Source organism: Antedon mediterranea, chromosome 2 (assembly GCF_964355755.1).
Source record: "Antedon mediterranea chromosome 2, ecAntMedi1.1, whole genome shotgun sequence".
In the NCBI taxonomy this organism is placed as follows: Eukaryota; Metazoa; Echinodermata; class Crinoidea; order Comatulida; family Antedonidae; genus Antedon; species Antedon mediterranea.
The window spans coordinates 10,823,104-10,845,249 of NC_092671.1; the positions used below are offsets into that span (position 1 = coordinate 10,823,104).

A 22,146-nucleotide genomic window follows, 5' to 3' on the forward strand; every position below is an offset into this window, starting at 1 on the left:
GCATCAACAAGATCATTAATATTAAACAATCATTAACAGTATAACAATACTAGAATTATCACTACTACTATCGTCAGTTGATAAATCATCCCCGTTATAATAGTTTTTTTCTTCATTAACTTCGTCAGTCTCCTAGTCTAGGCCTAGTTCTACTTCATCCTCAATTGGCATCCTCGTTTTCTCCAGGCATACTTATATACTGATGTTTCCATCGTCAACTGCAGGAGGTTGCCGATTGTTATACTCGTCCTTAAAATGGCGTCTTATGACATGCTTGTAAAACGAATTGTAAATTCCAAAGCTTGCCGGGCAGCGAACCACCAATTCCACATGTTACTCGAAAATTCGGAGTATTTCCATGAATTGAATTATAATGCCTTAGCAAATAGGGTAGCAAATACTGTACCTACTTCAGTTTACTGGCACCAACTTATCGCTTTTTTTCGGACTGCAACAAACATGTGTCATTATTATTGTCTGTCGTATTACTGTTGGTCCAGACGTTTTATAGATTTGCTTTAACCACCATGGAGGTTTATACCTCCATGCTTTAACGTTGAGCAGTATAATGACCTTATACATTCTGGGTAAAAGGCCAGCGATAAATTTTTGGTTATAGTTGAAAAACAACACTGTGTGTGGTCGATGACCTAGCTCCCGGCGGGATCATGGCCAACGGTTTTTTAAAGTAATCATTCAAAATCTAGAGTTTGTAAGTAAAAGACACCTTTCATCGCAATTTATATATTAAATGCTTCAATAGGCCTAGTAAGATTAGTCTAATATAATGTCGAAGGAAGACGCTTTGTTGAAGATCCGAGAAATAGATGAAGAAGTGGCCAACATTTTAACAGGTTCGTAGGCCTAATAATTATATTTTAATCTGCCAGCAGTCTAGGCCTAGGCTCCTTCCTAGTTAGTAATACTGTAGGCCTGGAACTAGTAGGTCTAGGCTAGCCTACTATGCCTGTACTGACGGACAGGTGTATAGGTTTAGCTTAGCATTTTAGTTCAGACATTGACAGAGGGGACAAATATTGTCGGACCTATTTCAGCTAGGTATAAGGAAGGCCTAATAATAGATAATACAATTATAATTGTAACAGTTATTTTGTAATGTAGCCATGAAATATCTACGAAGGATTATATTATATACACATATTCCAATGAGAAATATAATGACATTTAAAAACATTTCTTTATATTTAATTAATTGTACACACTAAGTAATCCCCGAAGTGATCACATCGATATTGAAACTTAATGTTTTTAACTCTAAATTTAAAAAAAACATACTAAAAAAACAAACAAAAAACATACGTACTGCATAACTAAAATTGTTATATTAAATTTCTTTTTAAAAAACTGTGTTATTTACAATATCTTAAATTATTTGTTAGGTAATTGAAGAAGTTCGAAGGATACTAATTATTACTAGGCAAAGAGGAATGAAATACAAAAGAAAGCTTTTTAAAAAAGTGCTTAGCAAATTTTTCCAAAGAAGAGAATAATATAGTTTATTTTGGTATTTTAAAGAGAAACACCAGTCCTCCATCTGGTAAGTACAGTGTATGTTTTTGTACTTTTATCTATTCATAAATAGTTTTATAATGGACCAATGGTAGTGAGGAAAATACGTGTACATATTGTGTACGTATTTTTAACAGCTTGGTTCGACTCAAGCTAGTGTCATGCACTCCTCCCTTTGACAACTAAAATTAAATAAATGACTTATGAATATTAATTTTTGACATATTAATGCTCTCCTGGCCAGCCCACCCTTTCCCCTTCCTTTTACATTGACCACCTACAAAACTGTAGGCTACATTATTAAAAATTTGAGCTACAGTATATCAAGTTTATGTCCATACATTATTCCACTCATTTAAATAAATTTATATAATATAATGTTTTCAATTTGTTATTTTTGGTTAGGTTCAAAGATAACCCATATGTTGTCAAATCTGTCAAACATATTTGTTGGGAAAAACTCATCAAAAAAAGTCTGCCGACCTTGAAGGTATTTAGTGTTTTTTTAAATTTAAAATACAAGTAACATTATGTACATTAAAAAAAAATATCTTAAAGTGTTTTTTTAAAATCAAATTTATCTTAGCTTAAAATTCAAGGTATATACTATGTTTACAATAATTTATTAAAATCAAACAATTGTTATTATAAACATTGATACGGAATAAAAACATCAATCAGGATTGAGCACCGTTTTGCGTATTGTCTTCCTAAATAGTAATATTAAAAATAAATTTAGACCCTAATAATTTAACTAAAAATAATAGATACAGCCAGGCCTGTCTTTGGGATCGGTATAAACAGGGCAAAGTTTGTGATTAAAAAGTTCAAATGCATATTCCACCCACCCTTATTTCTTATAATGTAAAATTATTCTTACCACCGTTCTAATATTGCGTCATGTTTTTGTGTTTACCGCCCCAGATATAGGACTCTAAAACCACACCGTACCCAATTAGTTGATGATGTTACACATATTTTAAATACAGTAATAACTAAAACTATATTAATCTCTTTTCATGTTTAGGAACATGAATAAAGATCCGATCCGACCGATCAGGTAATATGCCGGTATTGCTTTTGGACACAGAAATGGCCTACATTAAAGTTTAGCAAACAATTTTAACTACAAAGAAAGCAAAATTAGATGAGGCTCTAGTTACTCTCCTCTCCACTTTTTACCTTCTGGATTTTGATTATCCAAAATGAAAAGAAGTAGGCCTCACTATCCTTTAACAGTTAGTGATTTGTGATGAAAACACACCTGTACACTTTACAAAGGCTGTTGAATCATCATTAGTATACATTAATAAATTTAAAGACACCTAATAGTTTAAAGCTCAGGTGCGGGAGAAGAATTTTACGAAATTTGTATTTTACCATTTTAATGTTTTTAAGTTTTCTTTTGATGGCATTTTATTATTAATAAAAACAAGTTTGTTTTAAAGAAGTTGTATATATTATTGTACCTAATGTCATGTAAATTGTAGTTCTTAATGAAAATAACAGTATTGTTAATATTATGTTTTATAACATTCTTGAATTTATTTGTTTAAGTAAAATATTACTTAAAATGAGTATTCATTTATCGTTCTTAAAATAAATTTTTAATGATTTATATTTTATAGAATTCTTGTTTCAAGCAATTTTTTTCCCAATATAAGTAAGAATTTACGAATTTTAATTTGATAGAATTCTTGTTTCAAGCAATACTTTTCTTAAAATAAGTAAACATTTACTGGTTTTTATTTGATAGACTTCTTGTTTACTTATTTAAAAAAAAGTTTTGCTTGAAACAAGAATTCTACAAATAAAAATCGGAATATTCTTACTTATTTTAAGAAATATATTGCTTGAAACAAGAAAACTAAAAATATAAATCGGAATATTCTTACTTATTTTAAGAAAAATATTGCTTAAAACAAGAATTCTAAAAAATACAAACCGGAATATTCTTACATATTTTAAGAAAAATATTGCTTGAAACAAGAATTCTACAAATAAAAATCGGAATATTCTTACTTATTTTAAGAAATATATTGCTTGAAACAAGAATTCAAAAAATACAAATCGGAATATTCTTACTTATTTTAAGAAAAATATTGCTTGAAACAAGAATTCAAAAAATACAAATCGGAATATTCTTACTTATTTTAAGAAAAATATTGCTTGAAACAAGAATTCAAAAAATACAAATCGGAATATTCTTACTTATTTTAAGAAATATATTGCTTGAAACAAGAATTCAAAAAATACAAATCGGAATATTCTTACTTATTTTAAGAAAAATATTGCTTGAAACAAGAATTCAAAAAATACAAATCGGAATATTCTTACTTATTTTAAGAAAAATATTGCTTGAAACAAGAATTCAAAAAATACAAATCGGAATATTCTTACTTATTTTAAGAAATATATTGCTTGAAGCAAGAATATTAAAATTAAAAATCGGAATATTCTTACTTATTTTAAGAAAAATATTGCTTAAAACAAGAATTCTAAAAAATACAAATCGGAATATTCTTACTTATTTTAAGAAAAATATTGCTTGAAACAAGAATTCTACAAATAAAAATCGGCATATTCTTACTTATTTTAAGAAATATTTTGCTTGAAACAAGAATTCAAAAAATACAAATCGGAATATTCTTACTTATTTTAAGAAAAAAATTGCTTGAAACAAGAATTCAAAAAATACAAATCGGAATATTCTTTCTTATTTTAAGAAAAATATTGCTTGAAACAAGAATTCAAAAAATACAAATCGGAATATTCTTACTTATTTTAAGAAAAATATTGCTTGAAACAAGAATTCAAAAAATAAAAATCGGAATATTCTTACTTATTTTAAGAAATATCTTGCTTGAAACAAGAATTCAAAAAAATACAAATCGGAATATTCTTACTTATTTTAAGAAATATATTGCTTGAAACAAGAATTCTATAAAATACAAATCGGAATATTCTTACTTATTTTAAGAAATATCTTGCTTGAAACAAGAATTCAAAAAAATACAAATCGGAATATTCTTACTTATTTTAAGAAATATATTGCTTGAAACAAGAATTCTATAAAATACAAGTCGGAATATTCTTACTTATTTTAAGAAATATATTGCTTGAAACAAGAATTCAAAAAAATACAAATCGGAATATTCTTACTTATTTTAAGAAAAATATTGCTTGAAACAAGAATTCTATTTTAAAAAATTGATAAATTGTTACTTATTTTAAGGCAGATACTGCTTAAAACAAGAATGAAAAAAGCAATTAAATTCTTGGTAAGAATATTGTTCTTAAAGTATTATTTCTTGGTAAGAATAATTTTCTTGATAAGAATTTGTGTGATTCTTGTTAAGAATTTTACGATTCTTGGTAAGCCAAAAAGTATTGAAATACGGACAAGTCAAAATTTACTTGTTTCAAGAAATATTTTGCTTGAAACAAGTTTTTTTTTTCTTAAAACAAGAATCAGAATTTTGCTGTGTAAGCATTGTATAGACACGATTTTCTGATGTTTAACATCAACAAGAGCGAGTCATATGGCTGAGCGGTTAAGGCAGGGGCGCCGTTTATCGTACCTAAAGAGCCAACAACAACATCGGCAAGGGTTCGAGGCCGACTCGCTCCTAGTTCTGGTGGTGGAACAAGTCTTCTCGGATAAGGACTATAAACCGTAGGTCCAGTGTACACAGTTATAACCTGTGTGTACGTAAAAGAACCCAGTTCAATTCATTATTCGAAAAAGAGTAGGGGGTTACCCCGGTGAACTGGTTCACACAATAGCCTCTGTATCAGGGGGATTACCACCTATCTGATAGGACAGTGATTAATTCACTATTGGTAACTTCCAGAGTAAAGTCAATTGCAGCGTGCGTGCGTTATTTAGTGTGTCCAGAAACATGTATGCATCATTCTGACTGGGCATGAACACATCAGTGTCGTCAACATATCTTCGATATAAAGATAACATCTTGTAAGACGACTGTAAGGTTTTTCAACGTTGCACATAAATATTTTGGCCATTAGTGGACTTTATTATCACATGGCTCTGATTTTTCTTTTTACGTAGCGCCACCAGAGGGCGTTTTCAATTAATTCTAGTATATGTATGACACACCATGTGTGGCAAAGTTATTTCTTTTTAACGAAATTGTTAGGCCAAATAAGCCGAACCTATAGCAGGGTATATTGTTGTTTATTTCATTACATGTTATCATTAATTATAATTGTATGTGAAGTATTTCCGTCGTGGAGCAGCAGTTGTTAATATAATCGATAAACAAAACCTTTTCGCGGAATTTCTAATTGCGTGATGAACTGCACAAATTGTAGTTAATAAATGTTATTCTTTTTACACTAAATAATTATTGATTTCACGTTGTTTACTTCGTGTAATCATTCATACAGTGCCTCCACATTTGTTTACAAAATGTCACTATTGTACAAGGCAGCCGCACACGAATAATGGATCGACATATCCGACAATTAATGTGTCTAACTTAGCAAAGGTAACATGGTTAGTGAATAAAATGCCGATAAATATGGTTCATGGTGCAAAATTAAAGCGATTAGAATCTAGTTTCAATTTCAAGTATTTGAGATCAGCACCAAAACCATAACGACATGTCCCATAAAATATTGTAAGGCTAAGACTCAAATTCTTTTTAACCATTACTTAGCCTAAAGATGTATTGTCCCTCTGAAAAAAAATGTTGTTGAATATGTCATTTTAATATCACATAACAGTTATTCACTTTGATAAAAAATTGATCGAAAAAAAAGCATTTATCTGAATAACTGTAATCTAAAGCAAAAAATAGTCAACGTGGCTGCCAGCCAATTGGTTTTTGGTTGAATTTGACCATTTATTTTGTCATTTTAAATGTGAAAACATTATATTTTTCGGTTTTTTTTTACGGAAGGGATTAACTTCATTAAAACTACAAAATAACCTATTCAAAGTCATGTTTCCGGGGGACAATACATCTTTAAACAACGCTTTGAGATCAAAGGCGCACGATTATAAAACGGTGCGTAAATTTGTTACAAACTTGTTTATAAAATACTAGACGTTTAAGCTGTGTTGATCATACCCTTCTAGTAATTTTAATTTAACCTTAAAAAGGTGCCATAGTTTGCAATGTCAACCTAATCGACTCAAAGAATAGAGTGGGGAAAGAAATAAGAGGCACTGAGGATTCAATCATGGCACAAGTTCTTGATTACGAAAGCAGACCATGCTCAGTTAAGTCATCTGTAAATTTTAATAAAGAGGTATAGCAGCCGCTCCCATTAGGTCTACATTTACATCTACACACATAAAACAAATTTTAAAATGTAACTTGAAACACACAACCATTGCTAAACAAAACATGAGTGAAGTAAGTAAATACCATAATACATGCTCTTAATTATTATTACATTTGGTATTTTGTAAGGAGAAAGTCAATTCTATTTACTATATCTGATAATTTTGGCAGTAGACTTAACACCCCTTTATAAGAGTTCATTTCCTGTTCAGTTTCAAAAAATATTAAATATTCTCCAACACTAGCATGTTCCAATCTGGAGAGATCGTGGTCTACATTCACTAACGTGCACCACGTGTTCAGGAGTACCTCTATCTCTCCCCTACTTCGCCTCTGTGCAGCATTTTCTAAGTCCTGGGGCTGTTTTTTTAACCTCATGTAAATCTCCATTTTCACTTGTTGTCGCAAGAGGCGAAAGTTTTTCACGTTTATTAGGAATGATTCGAGGGCGTATGTCCAACTGTTAGCCTCACCATACTCGTGTTGGCAAGATTGTAGTCCAGCCTCTACCATACTCAACGAGATGATACATTGTGAATCTTGAGGTTTGACACTTCGTAACGCCTGGATGAAGTATTTGATAGATTTGGTGAACTTGTTCATCGCGACAAGACACGAGCGAAGTTGGCTTTGGAAGTGTAGTTGCAGTCGTTCAACGAGTTTGATAAATTCAGCTGCAGTATTTTGATTACCTGAAACAGAAGGCCTATAACATGTAGTTATTGCATAATTATATGCGTCGTCGATGTGTATGCATTGAATGATTATGATTACCATTATTATAATGAATCGTCGCCATTTGATCATTTCTTGATCATCTTTAAACCACTTTTGGCATTTCTATCTGAACATCAACACTATCAATGATTTTTCCATTACAAAGGTAATCTCACCTTACTTTATCGGTACTCATAATACACAAGAATATCTACCCTTAGTTTTCATTTAAGAAACAATACCACTAATCTTAGGCCTAATTCAATTCTATATAATCAAATCAAATAAATGACAATTAGACACACCTACGTAATACTATTTTGAATTACTACATCGGAAAACGTTAAAAACATTAATATAAAGCGTTAATGTACATATAAGTTTGTGTAGTACCGAATACCTATATATATATATATATATGTATATATATAATAAAAATATAATACAAATCAATAACAATTTAAATTAAACACAAATTAGAAAGATAATACCAACCCTTGTTTGAATTGTTCTGAAATCCTTCATTGACTTTTCTAGTCAGTGGATGTAGCTGTGACCGGAGAGACGACGAACTTTCCATCACGGTGAATGAAATCGTAAACAAAATGTCAACTGTGTTTCAACAACGACATCATTACAACTTTTGTTCTAAATGCCTATGTTCTTTCGTCTTTTTTCCTTAGTTTTATAGTTGAAATGACTCCATGGATTTGAGAATACACACCAACCGTTTCTGCTTAATTCCGTACGAAAGAATTATCTTAAACACTTTTTTGTTTTACGGACATCAATCCCCTTTGAAGGTTAAATCCAAATGGGTATTCTTCGCAGCTATTGTAAACCTATAACACCACAATTACCTTCTTACAGAATCAGTAGATAAAGAGACAGAGTAAACATACAAAGCTTCCTTTTGTTGACAATGTTGAGTAATCCTCAACAATAATAAAATAAATATTTCCTCTCTTCTTAGCAAATGGTTTATTCTTGCTCAATGGTTAAATTGTTTATAAAAAACAATTCTCTGACTTACTAAATTCAATATCGAATGCAAAAACAGATTAGTGTTTAAACAGTGTGTTTACCGTCATTAGGCAAGGATAACCGTATTTGAACAGAACCGCGAGCAAAGAGAAACACCTAGGTCTGTACAAACATCTTACTCCCATCGGTAAATATATTAGTAGAAAGGTAATGTTTAACGACCATTCTAAAGAAATCTGCAGTGTTTTATATTTCCTTAATTCTACATCTGCGCTTTTCTATTCAAAATCACGTGACGATCGAGAAATCTACTATTGAAGATGATACCCGCAGGGATAACTTCAGATTAAAAGAGACATTCAATTAATATAGATGAAACACCGGAAAAACGACAATTATGAGAGTGATTATATTACTTCAAAAATTTGATTTCAATGAAGGAAAGCAGGTGAGGTGATTTTATTTCGATAAATCGCAGTTTATATGAATAGAAAATTAAATATAGAAGTTTGCATCAATTTGTATGATATCCTACTAGATTTCCGTAAATAAAGCTATTAAATTGAGTGATGTCCTTTGTACTTTTAGGTATTCATTGAGGCCTAGAATTACGATAGAAGAAGCGTACACGTCTCCGTAATTGCAACAGTAGATGATTCTTCGTCAATCAAGAGAAAGGAGTATTATTTTTATTAATGCTATCGTGTACATACCCTCCTAATGCCTTTTTCCTAGCAGAGAGGTGAGAGGTCTCCCCTTTAGGTAAATAAAATATAAGGGGACTTTATAAAACACGACCAAACACTAGAGGGCAGTATCATGTTCAAAATTACATGAAAGCATAGAGGGCGCTATATTGGGTGTCAGTATTTCATACTAAACACTTTCCAAAACGTAGAATATGCGAATATCCCGATTGAAACGGGAGACCGGATCACTCAAAATATCGGAAAACTAGTTAATTTAAAAAATTATTCATTCATTCTTTATTTAGCCTTCAAAATCGAAATACATTTAAACATAGGTAACAAAAACAAGACAGGTGGAAATCTTAGGAGGCAAGGATTAGCAAAAGCATTTCAAATCGCTGTAGCTCGCAGGCTTGTTTATCCATCCTTAGACATGCAGTACATAGATAAATAAAATACACATTTACTATTCAAATATAAATAAGTATAATTAAGTATCAAAGTATAGCCTACACAGTTTACGTATGTATATGCAAAATATTAAAATAAATAAATAAATATGAAACAAATTACTATATGGTAAACGATAATTATAAAAATATTACTACTGTAGCAAATCATATTTAATTTAGTAAAATTGTAAAGATCCAAATTAAGTACTAAAAATCAAACCATCAGGAAAACAGAAAAACATGATGTAGTCTTAATAAATTATTGAAATAAACTACAGTACTCAGTTAATATAAAAGATGATTGTTGAAAAACATGTAATTATAGTACAAAAAATTGCAGTAGGCCTACCCAAGGAATTTAATATTGATAACACATAGTAGTAGTAGTAGTAGTGCTGATTATTGACTTGCTGTTAGGTTCACTACACAAGCTAACTGAACCATACTACTCATCAACAAGTCACACGATATTTATCTTATCTTATTATTTGTATTGTATTTGTATATGTTTTTATTTTGATTATGGAATAAAAATGTCGATGAAAAAAAAAATTGAATTATAATTGTAGTTTAACTATTATTATCTGATTCTGATTAGATCAGTTAAGGTATAAGGTCTCGTAGTATGTACGACATATTGGTAATTCCCACAGAATAATCGATGCGAGTGTAATAGAGTGTAATCGACTGTGAAATACAAAGACAAAAAAAGGAAAATAAACCCGTATACATATGTAGATTTTTACAGTTTTGAAGTGAATATTGAACAATGATGATCAATAAATCAAACTATAATACAAATGTTAAACTCTACCAAAATCACTTGTTACAGTGATTTGGAACGTCAGGGTTTTAGACATTTCTGTCTGTCGTTGTACCAGATTAATTTAATGCATACACTTAAGTTTCGGATCTTCATATGTTTTGTACTTATAGTACTAGCATCAACACTATGTTTTCAAGGTAGGGTATGATTAAACAAAGGGATTAGTCGGCCCTATGTTCTTATTGGTTTTTGTATTGGTTTTAGGCTTATTTCATAATATATCATTATTAAAGTAAATCCAAGACTAGATATTATACACACTGTTTCCGTCACAGTAAACGGAAATATACTATGAGTTGACGCATTACAGACTTATTGACGTAATGTACATTCTCGTGGACTAATCTGTTATTTGCAATATTTTACTCCAGCTTAAAAATTAGACTTTATTGATGAAATTGGAATTAACACTGATCAAAATCTTCATTATATTTGTGTATTTTGCATCGGCTATTTCTTTTTATTATAATGTGTTTTTTTTGTTTCAGTTGGAAATATTCACACTAGTTACCCAATAATGCGTCAACCAACACCGAATACAGGAATGTTTGGAAATATTACCCTACTTGCCAACATCGAGAGGGCGTTAAAACATATATGGACAGTTAAGCAAAGTAAAAAACCAGACTATAAAAGTTTTGGCACCAAGCCAAATGTTGTCATCATCTTATCTTGTAAAAGGTCTGGAACTTCTTTCTTCGGAGAACTGTTCAATCAGAATCCAGACGTGTTCTATGTGTTTGAGCCTCTAATGTATTTCACATATATGGCTTTAAACCATGAGATATCAAACGACAAATTTGATACGTTGTCATTAAAAATGATAGAAAGTATTTCAACTTGTGATATCCACCATATTCCTTACTTATCGAAGTGGTGGGAAAAGGGTTACAATCGTCGTTTATCTATCAATTTCAAAGGTTTATCAATGGAATCTGGAATTAAAAAGATTAGTGAGCGTTGCAATGTGTCCAAACTAATAGCCATAAAAACTATCCGCGTGGCTGATATTGCGTTGTTGCGTGATTTTATTGAAAGCGAAAAAGCAAATGTAAAAGTGTTACATCTAGTTCGTGATCCTAGAGCCGTTATGAATTCCAGGTGGAAATTAAAAGAACCGAATTCAGATTTTCTTCGAAAACGTAGAAATGGAAATGCAACTGACGAGGTTGTCGATTTGTGTCAACATACTACAAGAAATATAGAATACGTTTCGTCGAAACCTGATTGGCTTAGAGGAAAGTACAAACTACTAAGATACGAGGACGTGGCTAGTTTTCCAATTGAAAGCTCTATTGAGATATATAATTTTTTAGGTATTGATTACCCATCTGCTTTAACTGATTGGTTAAATAACAATACCAACAAACAGAGTGGTAATCCATATGGTACATCTAGGGTCTCTTATCAAATCATTAACAATTGGAGAAAAGAGATTGCTTTAAATAAATTAAATGAGATACAAGAAAAATGTAAACATACGATGACGTCATTAGGTTATGAAGTATTAAATGGCGAAAAACAACTTTTGGACATAGACGGCAAAATAGCGTATAAAGCATTTACCAAACCAGAATTCACTTAAGTTCTGTCTACACTACGGTATCAACATAATATATGGATATGATGATGTCATAGCACTACCATATTTGGGAATATCACTACCATTGTTTGGGCACATCACACTTATTTTATCAAAATAGTGTATTCAAATGCTTGCTTGCGCCTTCCTTTGATCTCTTTTGTATGCAGTGATTTCATAGAAGGAATAGATTTTATTTTGAACTTGCAGTTATTGTAGGCCTACATTAATTTCCCTCCCAACATTCTTGTTTATGTTAAATATACTATATGATGGGCTTAGGCCTAGGCCTTTATATAGTATTGATCTTATGAATAAGTTGAAGCAAGAACAAAATTACGAACATACTGATAATAATTGGTTGTATAATGTGTAATGACTTACATCTAAAAATAATTTTACAAAATGAATATATTGTTAAAACGTTACAGATGTTGGTGGTGTACCAGTATTTTATAATGATAACGTGTTGATAAAAAATTAAACAGCGCCATCATTTTAACCAATACTCGCGTCAATTTGAAACAAATTGTTTTGTTATAGTATTTAGCATAGTAGAATGACAGTTTTGCTACACACGTCATGTTTAATATTTATTTTACGGCACAAGTGTCGTAGAAGGCCGACAATTAATGCCTAGGCCTAAAATCAAGAACGTAATTGTTATGGCTTCCGTGATAACGCCAAATTCCAAAATTTAATGTTATAAGTAAAATTGTATTTAGTTGATTGATTTGATACCCATATATGAATATTTAAACAAAAAGGCAAAATGAACACGTTCTTTCTTTTTAAATAATTCTAGAAAACTATATATGAAATGCATTTCCAAAAAGAAAGGAATCAATTACATCGACTTAAAATTGGAGCACAATTTACTCTTTCGAAGAAAAAAAACACAACCCCGAAACACGTTTCTTTATGTCATTTTCGCACAATGCATCGCGAGCACCAACCATAATCTATCAATGCCAAGAGTATGATACGCTTACAGGCATCTCGCCTATTTATTGAAATTACTAAATGCAGGTAAGTGTGTAAACACATTGTCTTAATAGATATCTGACATTCACAATGGATGATAGTAAGAATTGGTGAACGTGATAAGCCAAGATTTTGTTCAGACGCCCCAAATTACCGATGACGTACGCGCTATAAAACTCTTAACCGGTCTATCATTGCGCCATCATTGGTTATTGACGGACGGTAATTTCATCCCACGGGTATAAAGATCGACACTGCGTTGTAGTTTTTAATGTTTAAATGTCAATGTACGAATCCTCCTGTGCTCAAGTCAGTACTGATCCCATCGACGCGAAGAGAGTGTAACTCGCAAATTATATGCCTAAACAGAACTATAATATTATCAATGGTGTTTGGCATATAATAGACTTAATAACAATCGCTTATTCTGATTCGTTGAACGCGTCGATACGACACACGTAATTGGAAGCAGCATATTTCTCAAAATTGTAATATAACTTTTCAGAAAGCCTTTATTCTACAACAATATCCCGAGGAATTTTGAAGTTTGATAGTATCACGGTAAGTACAACAGTTGCATACCATATTTTTGATAGGCTAATCACAGTTACCAGATACTAATTTGTGTAATGGATTTATTTTTGGTAGATGGACTATATTAGATATTAGTTTAAAAAACAACAACAACATTTTTGGTGGATACACCACTGTTTGTCCGAATAATTCATTTGGAAAGAATGTTCTAGTAATAATAATAATTGTATTTTTTGGAACTGGATCTCGTCTGATCGACCGACATGTGTTGATGTTATATTAGCTACTAATTTAATATAGGCCTATAGACGTTAACTTACATTTTTTCAATATTGAAGTCTCGTAACAGTGTCTGTATCACGAAAGAACATTCATTCTAAACCGCCCGGGGATATACTTAAATTTATATATTATATATTAATAATTATAAACATTAATTGTATTAGTTATTTGTTTGATAAGAAGAGATGCTACTTAATAATGATTGTTTTTTATTTTCATTAAATCAAAAAATAAATGAAAAAAAAAAAACTAAACAGATAATTAATCTTTTATACAATGAAGTAATCAAACACGATTCCAAGGCTGTTAAATAATAACTAAATTTATCTGGTTACTGATGATTCTAAAAGAAGTCTTTGTTCTAAAGTGTAGAAACATCAATCTTTTCCAGTGGTTTTAAGAATGCATACGAAATAATTACTTTAATTGTGACATTTATAACAATTACATTTAATAAGGCTTTATTTAATTCACCGAGTTACTACAACGCACTACTAGCAAGCACTATCAAATCCAATTTCCAACAACAATTAGGGCATGTTGTCCTTTCACATGATGTGAATTATTATGTATTTTAGCGGTTAGGAATGGTTAAAATGGTAAATACGTTTATCTACGTCTTTCACTTCTGTTTTATATTGTTGTTGTATTTTATTAAAATGTCTTTTGTTTCATGTGAAGGTAAAAATCAATTTCCTACCTATATACTTATACTGTAGAACTCCTCCTTCAGGGGACACGTCATTAAGGGGGCACCTCTATTGGGTGGACACTTTGCTGTGAAACGAATAAAAGGCAATACATTTTAACCAGGCGATTTCGCGCACTGTGTCTATAGACAAGAACATTGTCTCTAGACATGTGCAGTATCGAGTTCTTTAACGCGACCGTCCCTCCTGTGGATACTTCGTAGGTCTAAAGGTTTCCTGTTAGTGAGGGGTTCGATTGTTTAAGTCTGAATATTATTATTAAATAGGCCTACAGTTATTAAATAAACTATTATACATATAGTGTTCAGAAAGTTTATTATCACGTTACCGAATACCAGCTTACGTATACGACGTATGATAACATATATAAATACAGCAACTTTTACTTTGAAATGACTGTTAGACTTATATTTATCACAATAAATTCTGTGAACCAACCAGAGGTGGAAAGTTTGGTTTTACACAAACTAGCTAAATGGATTATTTACTTACAATCTACAAGCGTATAATATATCCTAAAGGATTGAAGTGAATTATATAAGAATTATTGTAGTGTTAATAGCCAGAGGTCGATGTTACGTATGGTCATTTATACTGTTTTGACAGAAATAAAATACAATAAAGTATATTTTTAAATCCGATAATGAGATGGATGAACATTACTAGTCACAATAAAAAAAAAATGATTTATTGAGTGTCAGTTTGGTGTTCCTGAATAGAGGTTGACCGAAATGTCACATTGTCCAATATCCGTTTCACAAAAAAAATGTCCCCTAATATTATAGGGATTTCCCCTGAGTATGTGTCCGAAAAGAGAGGTTCTAGTGTATTCAACTATACGAATACGCATGCGCAATACTAAATGCTTTCGATTCGTGCAAGTTAATTTACCTAATGGTAAACAGGGTCCAAGCATGGTATAAGCAGCCAAACTCACGTTAATAAATAAATAATTATGATTTATATAAAAACATGTTTTTAGACTTCAAACAAATTAATCAGTTACAAAATTCAAATACGGTTAAGATGAAACAGAACGTCAATCAAAACGTAAATGTCAAAATAATCCTTTTAGGCAATAATAAGCAAATGAATCTGGTTCGAAAGAATGATTTATAGGCCTACATCATTGAATTAACTTAAATTATAGCGTATTAGCTCTCAAAAACATAAGTAACATACACATTCTGAATGAATACATTCGTGTCATCTGCTACATCGAATTACATGAAATAGATGTTACTTAAAATTGTGAGCGAAACATCACAGGTATTGAACAGAATTCTGACATTTAGCACAACGAAGGTAATAAAACGTATCATCCATTTTCGTAATAAATTGGCTTACTAGGATTCAACTTAGACTAATGTGGCACTTTTATCATCGGTTAATAGAGCTAAATTACACCGTAGTTTATTGAAACAAAATTGAAGAAACCCGTCTTATGGGTAAGCTTGAATTCGGTTAACGACCAGTTGCAGATTAATATCTACTTATGTCGACTATAAGCTAGTAACATTTACAATAATCCACTAAAGCTTAAGTATGATCGTGAGTAATTATTAATTAGACGTATAGTTACAAACTACTAGTGAAGAGAAGTAAGTGGATTTGATTGCAGTTATGCTAATCTCAGAATGTTCGTGTGTCAAGTTCAGTAATTAATGCCAGAGGTGAGGTGTGTACCAAGTTATTAGTCTGATTTGTGTTTGATGAGAAATATGGGTTAAAAAAAAGTTGGCGAAGTGATGGGAATGCTGGAAAGTAAATACCGGAGGTGCGCTAAAGCTTTATCTACACTATCAAACTTTATGTGACAAAAACGTGATGTGACCATATATGGACATGATTATGTCATATCAATACCATATTTAGGCACATCGCATTTGTTGTCACATAAAGTATGATAGTGCAGACAGAGCCTAAAACGAATGTGTTATCAACTAATAGGACACGACTAACGGTGACATATTCAATAGGCCGTTTGTCATCATAGGAATTGCTTCGTCCTTCTCTCACCATCCATCATTTTTGTCTTCATCTTTTGTCGTTCTTCTCAACACCATCACCTCATCCATTAACATTATCATCATTGTTGCCATTATCAATGGTTTGTTACCCGAGTATGATGTATTATGTAGGGTGAATGAATACAGAGACTTAACCACGATTACCAAGGCACGTGGCATACATCGTACTTAACATGTTTAGATAACAACCCACGCTTACATCACATCAGTCACTTTTAAACATAACACTAAAGTGTATGCCCTCGATGTTATCTGTTTAATAATAAGCACTCAGCTAGAGATTTAGTAAGGTTTGATTATGAAGAAATTTACTTCAATGGTTTTCTGCTACAGAACCTATATTATGGGGACACTTGTTGGGTCTCAAGGTGTCATATGAATATGTGTTAGTAGTGTTCAAACTTATATTTCCCCTCGTTTGTTTTACAGGAGTGTCTCTTACAAGGGTGTTCTCTGTCAATGGTTAAGGAAGAGAACGTTTTACCGTGTTTACAAAATACGAAAGTTAAATATTATAAAGCAGCAACAATCACAACAAATAAGATGCTTGATGGACAGAAACACTAATTTGATGTGATTCAATATGTGTATATTTGTATCCCTCTCTGCAGGGGAAATCATCCATTATATTGAGGGGGTACTTTCCAGTGACGAGCAATATGATTAGGTTTTGTAAATGTCTATCTGTCCATAAACTATACTATAAACATTTGTAATGAACACAAATTGTTTGACAAAATAAAAATGGTGATGTTCCCAAATATGGTAGTTATATGTTTAAATAAGGTAGTGATATGACATCATCATGTCCATATATGGGCACATCACATTTTTTTGTTGTCAAATAAAGTTTGATTTTTTTTTATTACAAGTGTGATAAATACTGTACTTCCTTATATTTCAGTATCATTGCAAGCAGAGGTAACAGCAGTCCGGAATAAGAACTTCCACAAAATAAATATGAATATATTATCTTCTGTTATTAAGTGTTTGTTCGGTTTGGTAGTTGTATTTTTGGGTAAGTTTTAAAATTATCGGATATGCATTCAAGGGAGTATTCCACTGGTTTATCTATATCCACAGCGAAAATGAATTGTAATACGGTTTATTTGATACACATGCCTTTGTAAAAATCCCTTTCTGACCCCCATATACACATCCTATTCGAAATCATTAACACAGCTGTACCAACCAACCAGATAGTACCAAGGAAATAATTTTGTTTACAGGATTTTATACTGTTATCTCTCTATATTTTGCCAAGTTATTCATTAATTCATTTATTCATGAATAATCAGATATTTTTCATGAATTTGAGCTCTGTTAACACTTCTGTAAAATAATAATAACACTGACATTTAAGAGCTAAAATTCACATTTTTGTTGCCCGAGTTTTCATTTTGCTTGGCTCAGCTTTTAAATGGGCAAAAGCAACACTAATATAGTGTTAAATATCAGAAACTTACAAGACGTTGTTCAGTGATGAAACGTCTCATATTATTGCAAGTTTTCTTTGATTTGTCTGACTGCCGGTGCACACAATCTAAAATAAGGTAGGCCTACACTCGAGTTACACGCGATATATTGATACGTTTCGATAATAATACTGATATATATAAATATTATATGTTTAAACCATATGTTATAAACCTTTACAGGAACGTGCAACGCCATTAAATGCCACCAGTGTTATCGTCTAGGCCTACATGGTATTGTTATTGAAAACGACAGAAAGGAATGCCAGGACCCTTTTACTGGAGATGGTGTCCACACGATTGAATGTGATACAGGCTGTATCGTAAGTGTGTAAAGCCTTCACAATATAAGCATGTTTCGTTTTGATGACGTCATCATGTTGACAATTAGAATAAAAGGTGGGTCCCTTAATTTCACCTATGCTACACTGTATGTAGTATTCATACAGTATAATACTGTGTTATAATATAAGACACAAAATAGACAGAATTTAGTACTAACAACATATCTGGTCGTAATGGCGTAATCTTTTTTCTGTCTGCATAACGTAGGCTACGTTCACGTTTTTGTGCGGATAACTAACTAACAAATCTACAGTAGTGCTTATTTGATTTTGCGTAACTACATAACCGGAGAGGAGAGTCTTACATCACCATGTCTTGAAAATTGTATATTTGTAGTGACAATTAAAACTGATGTTTTAATATTAAACATAAAAAATGGGGATGATTTTGTTTTTATTTAAAATCAGAATTATTCATCTATGTAATGATTTATCGACTTCGAAAATCACAGTGCTCGATGTTAAAACACTAGCGTATAGCCTTGAGAATATCCGCAAGGCATCTTTGGCTAAAAAAAATCTTTTAAAAGGCGCATTCTATAAGCTGTTTGTAATTATGATCTTTTAAAACCCCTTTGTCTGTAAATATTACTAGAATATGTTGCGAGTAACATTTCAAAATTACGAGAACAAACTGCTCCATAAAACATTAATAATGCACATGGTGGCCGTTGCATGCCCCTTTGAGTCTTTGGGAATATGTAATTTCGTTGCTGTCAATGGTGCGGCTTTTTTGATAACATGTGATGCAGCGGAATGTATGCATAATCTTACGATAATAACGGCATTTTATGTGTTTTAAAATTTATCAATAACTTCTCTTATTGCTCGTAAAACAACATTACAGATTACACTCAACAGTGCCTTAAATAAATAATGCAGGCCTGTTACAACGGTCCTACGCATGGTAGATCTACTACATGTCGGGTAACGATTATACATTAAAGTATTACAATATTTATATATCAATTATATTATATAGGTATATAATATAGGTCTAATAATAATAACGATGATTTTTAAGATAATGACGATATACACTGCAGTATAATGGATATGTGGATGAGGAATAGGTTGATAAATGACGACGATGAAAATACAAAATATTAATAAAAAATTGTATACTGTATTAAATACATTTTAAAAGACAATAGTATACGGTAATCAATACATAGAACCATGACTTTTAGTGTAGGCTACAAATACAAAATACATCGACAATTGTCTATAATAATAACCAACTAATGGTATATTGTTGACTAATGACGGGGATAAAACACTACACCGTTTGGCGCATAATTAATCTGTGTGTGTCGAGAACATAAGATTTTAATCTATGAATCTATAGAGTCTTTTACTACTATATTTTTGAATTATTAATGTTCAAGTCGAACATCTATAATGCTTGCTTTCTATGGTCAATAAGACTATAAGTTTGCATATTGACCGACTACCGTGACTAGATACCGTTATTACTACACTGACATAACACAAGTAATATCCAACATTACTCCCCTGCCACCCAACCCCCGCTATCTTCCATAGCCCCTAGCCCCTGCTCCGACAGACAGGAACGTATTAACCTCTGCTGGAAAAAGATCTAAAAGTACTAAATAAAAATCTCGAGGTCTTGGGTTAGAGTGCTTTATCTTCTGTATTTGTTTTTACAACCAAACTATAACGCATGAATTATTAATTTAACAATACTATAATTTTACTATCTGAAAGCGAAAGAAGACGTGCAGCCAAGAACGGTAAAGACAATTTCCGTTAGTCATCAAGTCGCCACGACCGAGACTCGAAGCATTTCTTATACATTTATGTTATGAAAATATCAGTATGCATATTAAATAAATATTTTTGTTTCATCTATATAGAAAGACGAAACGATCTTTGCTAATGAAACAAGCATAGTGAACAGACGAGGGTGTAAAGACATAGCTACAAAATGTGAATGTGAAGAGAAAGACAATGGAGAAGACCGATCATGTTGTTTACTGTGTGACGATCGTGATCTTTGTAACACATCAAGTTTTTTACAAAGTAACATGATGGCTATACTTTGGTCATTGCCGCTAATTCGTTTAGTTCTCAACTGGTAAACGAATCACATAAACTTTTTGTCGTACTTTTCACCAAATTCTCTGTACTAGATCTCCAAATATGGCGTTCGTTTAGTTCTTAACTGATAAAAAAATCACATAAACTTTGTGTCGTATAGAAACTTTTCACCATTCTGTACTATTATACAAACTTTTCACCTAATTCTCTATCTCCAAAATATGGCTTTCGTTTATTTCTTACCTGATGAAAGAATCACGTAAACTTTTCTCCTTACAAACAGGCGTCACATGTGATACGTAAATGCCACTGTATTAGTGCCGTGATACAGGACAAATTACGATTACAATAATCGACCTTTGTAGGAACACTAAACTAAAATTGTTAAAACAAAGAACAAATTTAGTTATATTAAAAATATAGTCTTCAACAAAGTTCAACATTAAAAAAAATTAAAGTTTCATTAACAGAAAGAGATTTTTCCTGATAAAAGAAAAACCACAAACAGTTAAAGTAACGTCATATACGATATTACACACATTATACAGTTGTCTAGGTTACAGACAGAGATTTGACTTAATATTAGTAAAAAGATAAATATTTTGGCAAATATGGCGTTTCATATGTATACTACTTTTAGACAAACTTTGGAAAGCCTCGAAATTTACAGGGGCATGTCTAACAGTAAAACAATCTTTTTCTGATATTATCATCCAAAATATAAAAAAAAGATTACTTTTGGTGGATTACGGACAAAATGCAAGTTATTTCTTGCCAACTATTGTTTATTAGCTGACATGTTATTAGTGCAATATTGCGCAATGCATCAGCGGCACTTTTGAATAAAAACATCGGATAATATAACTGCATTATCGCTGATTAGACAATTGGTTTTTGGAATTACCTGAAACATATTTTCAATTTATGTATTAGTATAAGTTATAAATAAATGTAGATTGTTACGTAAAGTCACGGTTTGTTGTAAATATTACTGCTTTAAATCGATAGGTTATTTCCAGATATGACTTACACATTTAATAGCAGATTTATACATTTATACGTACTTAACTCGTAAAACTGGAAGTTGTCGATAATATATATATATAAAAAAGTATAAAACCTATATTTGTAATATACTTAATAAACATTTTTATTTTGATACAATCATATAAAAACGTGTAAAATTATTTTGTATGTACCTTCGTATAATAATGTCTAAAAATGTCACTATTCTTCAATTAATATATTGATACTGCTTTTAACAATTGAGTAGGATTCTTTGCGATGTATAAGTAATTGAAATAATGCTTCATACGTGACGTCACGAAAAAAACAAGTGCGCGTACAAATTGTGTTGAGTGTTGAATATGTACCCCCAAATGACTGTTGCGTTCCCACAATTTGTGACTCATTTGTATCGTTCATGTGTGTAATGTTAATCAATGTGTGTTAGAAAAAACAAGATATAATAGGCCTATTTTTAATGAACGCTAAATTGGTTTAGTATAGGTTTGAGAGCAAGTTTTCTGAAAGAGTTTATGAAATGAATAATTATTACATATTTTACTTAAGATAATATTTATGTTAATTATTTAAGTGTATTTCATTTCAAAATATCACATTGTGTATTTTTG

The 22,146-nt window shown here is 31.3% G+C and overlaps 3 protein-coding genes and 1 long non-coding RNA gene across 4 annotated transcripts; 3 read left to right on the forward strand and 1 right to left on the reverse strand.

The window, feature by feature from the left end:
- Positions 1 to 311: 311 nt before the first annotated feature.
- LOC140039625 (uncharacterized) lies at positions 312 to 2,779 on the forward strand. Its single transcript, XR_011842539.1, has 4 exons — positions 312 to 854; positions 1,401 to 1,558; positions 1,936 to 2,020; positions 2,558 to 2,779. It is a non-coding gene; the product is annotated as an uncharacterized lncRNA (long non-coding RNA).
- Positions 2,780 to 6,695: 3,916 nt separating this feature from the next.
- Positions 6,696 to 8,495, reverse strand: LOC140039626 (uncharacterized). Its single transcript, XM_072085244.1, has 2 exons — positions 8,055 to 8,495; positions 6,696 to 7,534 (listed from the first exon to the last, which is right to left on the reverse strand). Exons 1-2 carry the CDS (start codon positions 8,137 to 8,139, stop codon positions 6,951 to 6,953), a joined length of 669 nt encoding a protein of 222 aa, XP_071941345.1. The 5' UTR covers positions 8,140 to 8,495; the 3' UTR covers positions 6,696 to 6,950.
- Positions 8,496 to 10,576: 2,081 nt separating this feature from the next.
- Positions 10,577 to 12,359, forward strand: LOC140039628 (carbohydrate sulfotransferase 1-like). The gene is made up of 2 exons (XM_072085245.1): positions 10,577 to 10,647; positions 10,999 to 12,359. The coding sequence occupies exon 2, from the start codon at positions 11,028 to 11,030 to the stop codon at positions 12,093 to 12,095; it is 1,068 nt and encodes a 355-aa protein (XP_071941346.1). The 5' UTR covers positions 10,577 to 10,647; positions 10,999 to 11,027; the 3' UTR covers positions 12,096 to 12,359.
- Positions 12,360 to 17,471: 5,112 nt separating this feature from the next.
- On the forward strand, positions 17,472 to 20,606 carry LOC140039629 (uncharacterized). Its single transcript, XM_072085246.1, has 3 exons — positions 17,472 to 17,650; positions 18,291 to 18,430; positions 20,329 to 20,606. Exons 1-3 carry the CDS (start codon positions 17,593 to 17,595, stop codon positions 20,551 to 20,553), a joined length of 423 nt encoding a protein of 140 aa, XP_071941347.1. The 5' UTR covers positions 17,472 to 17,592; the 3' UTR covers positions 20,554 to 20,606.
- The last annotated feature ends 1,540 nt before the right edge of the window (positions 20,607 to 22,146 follow it).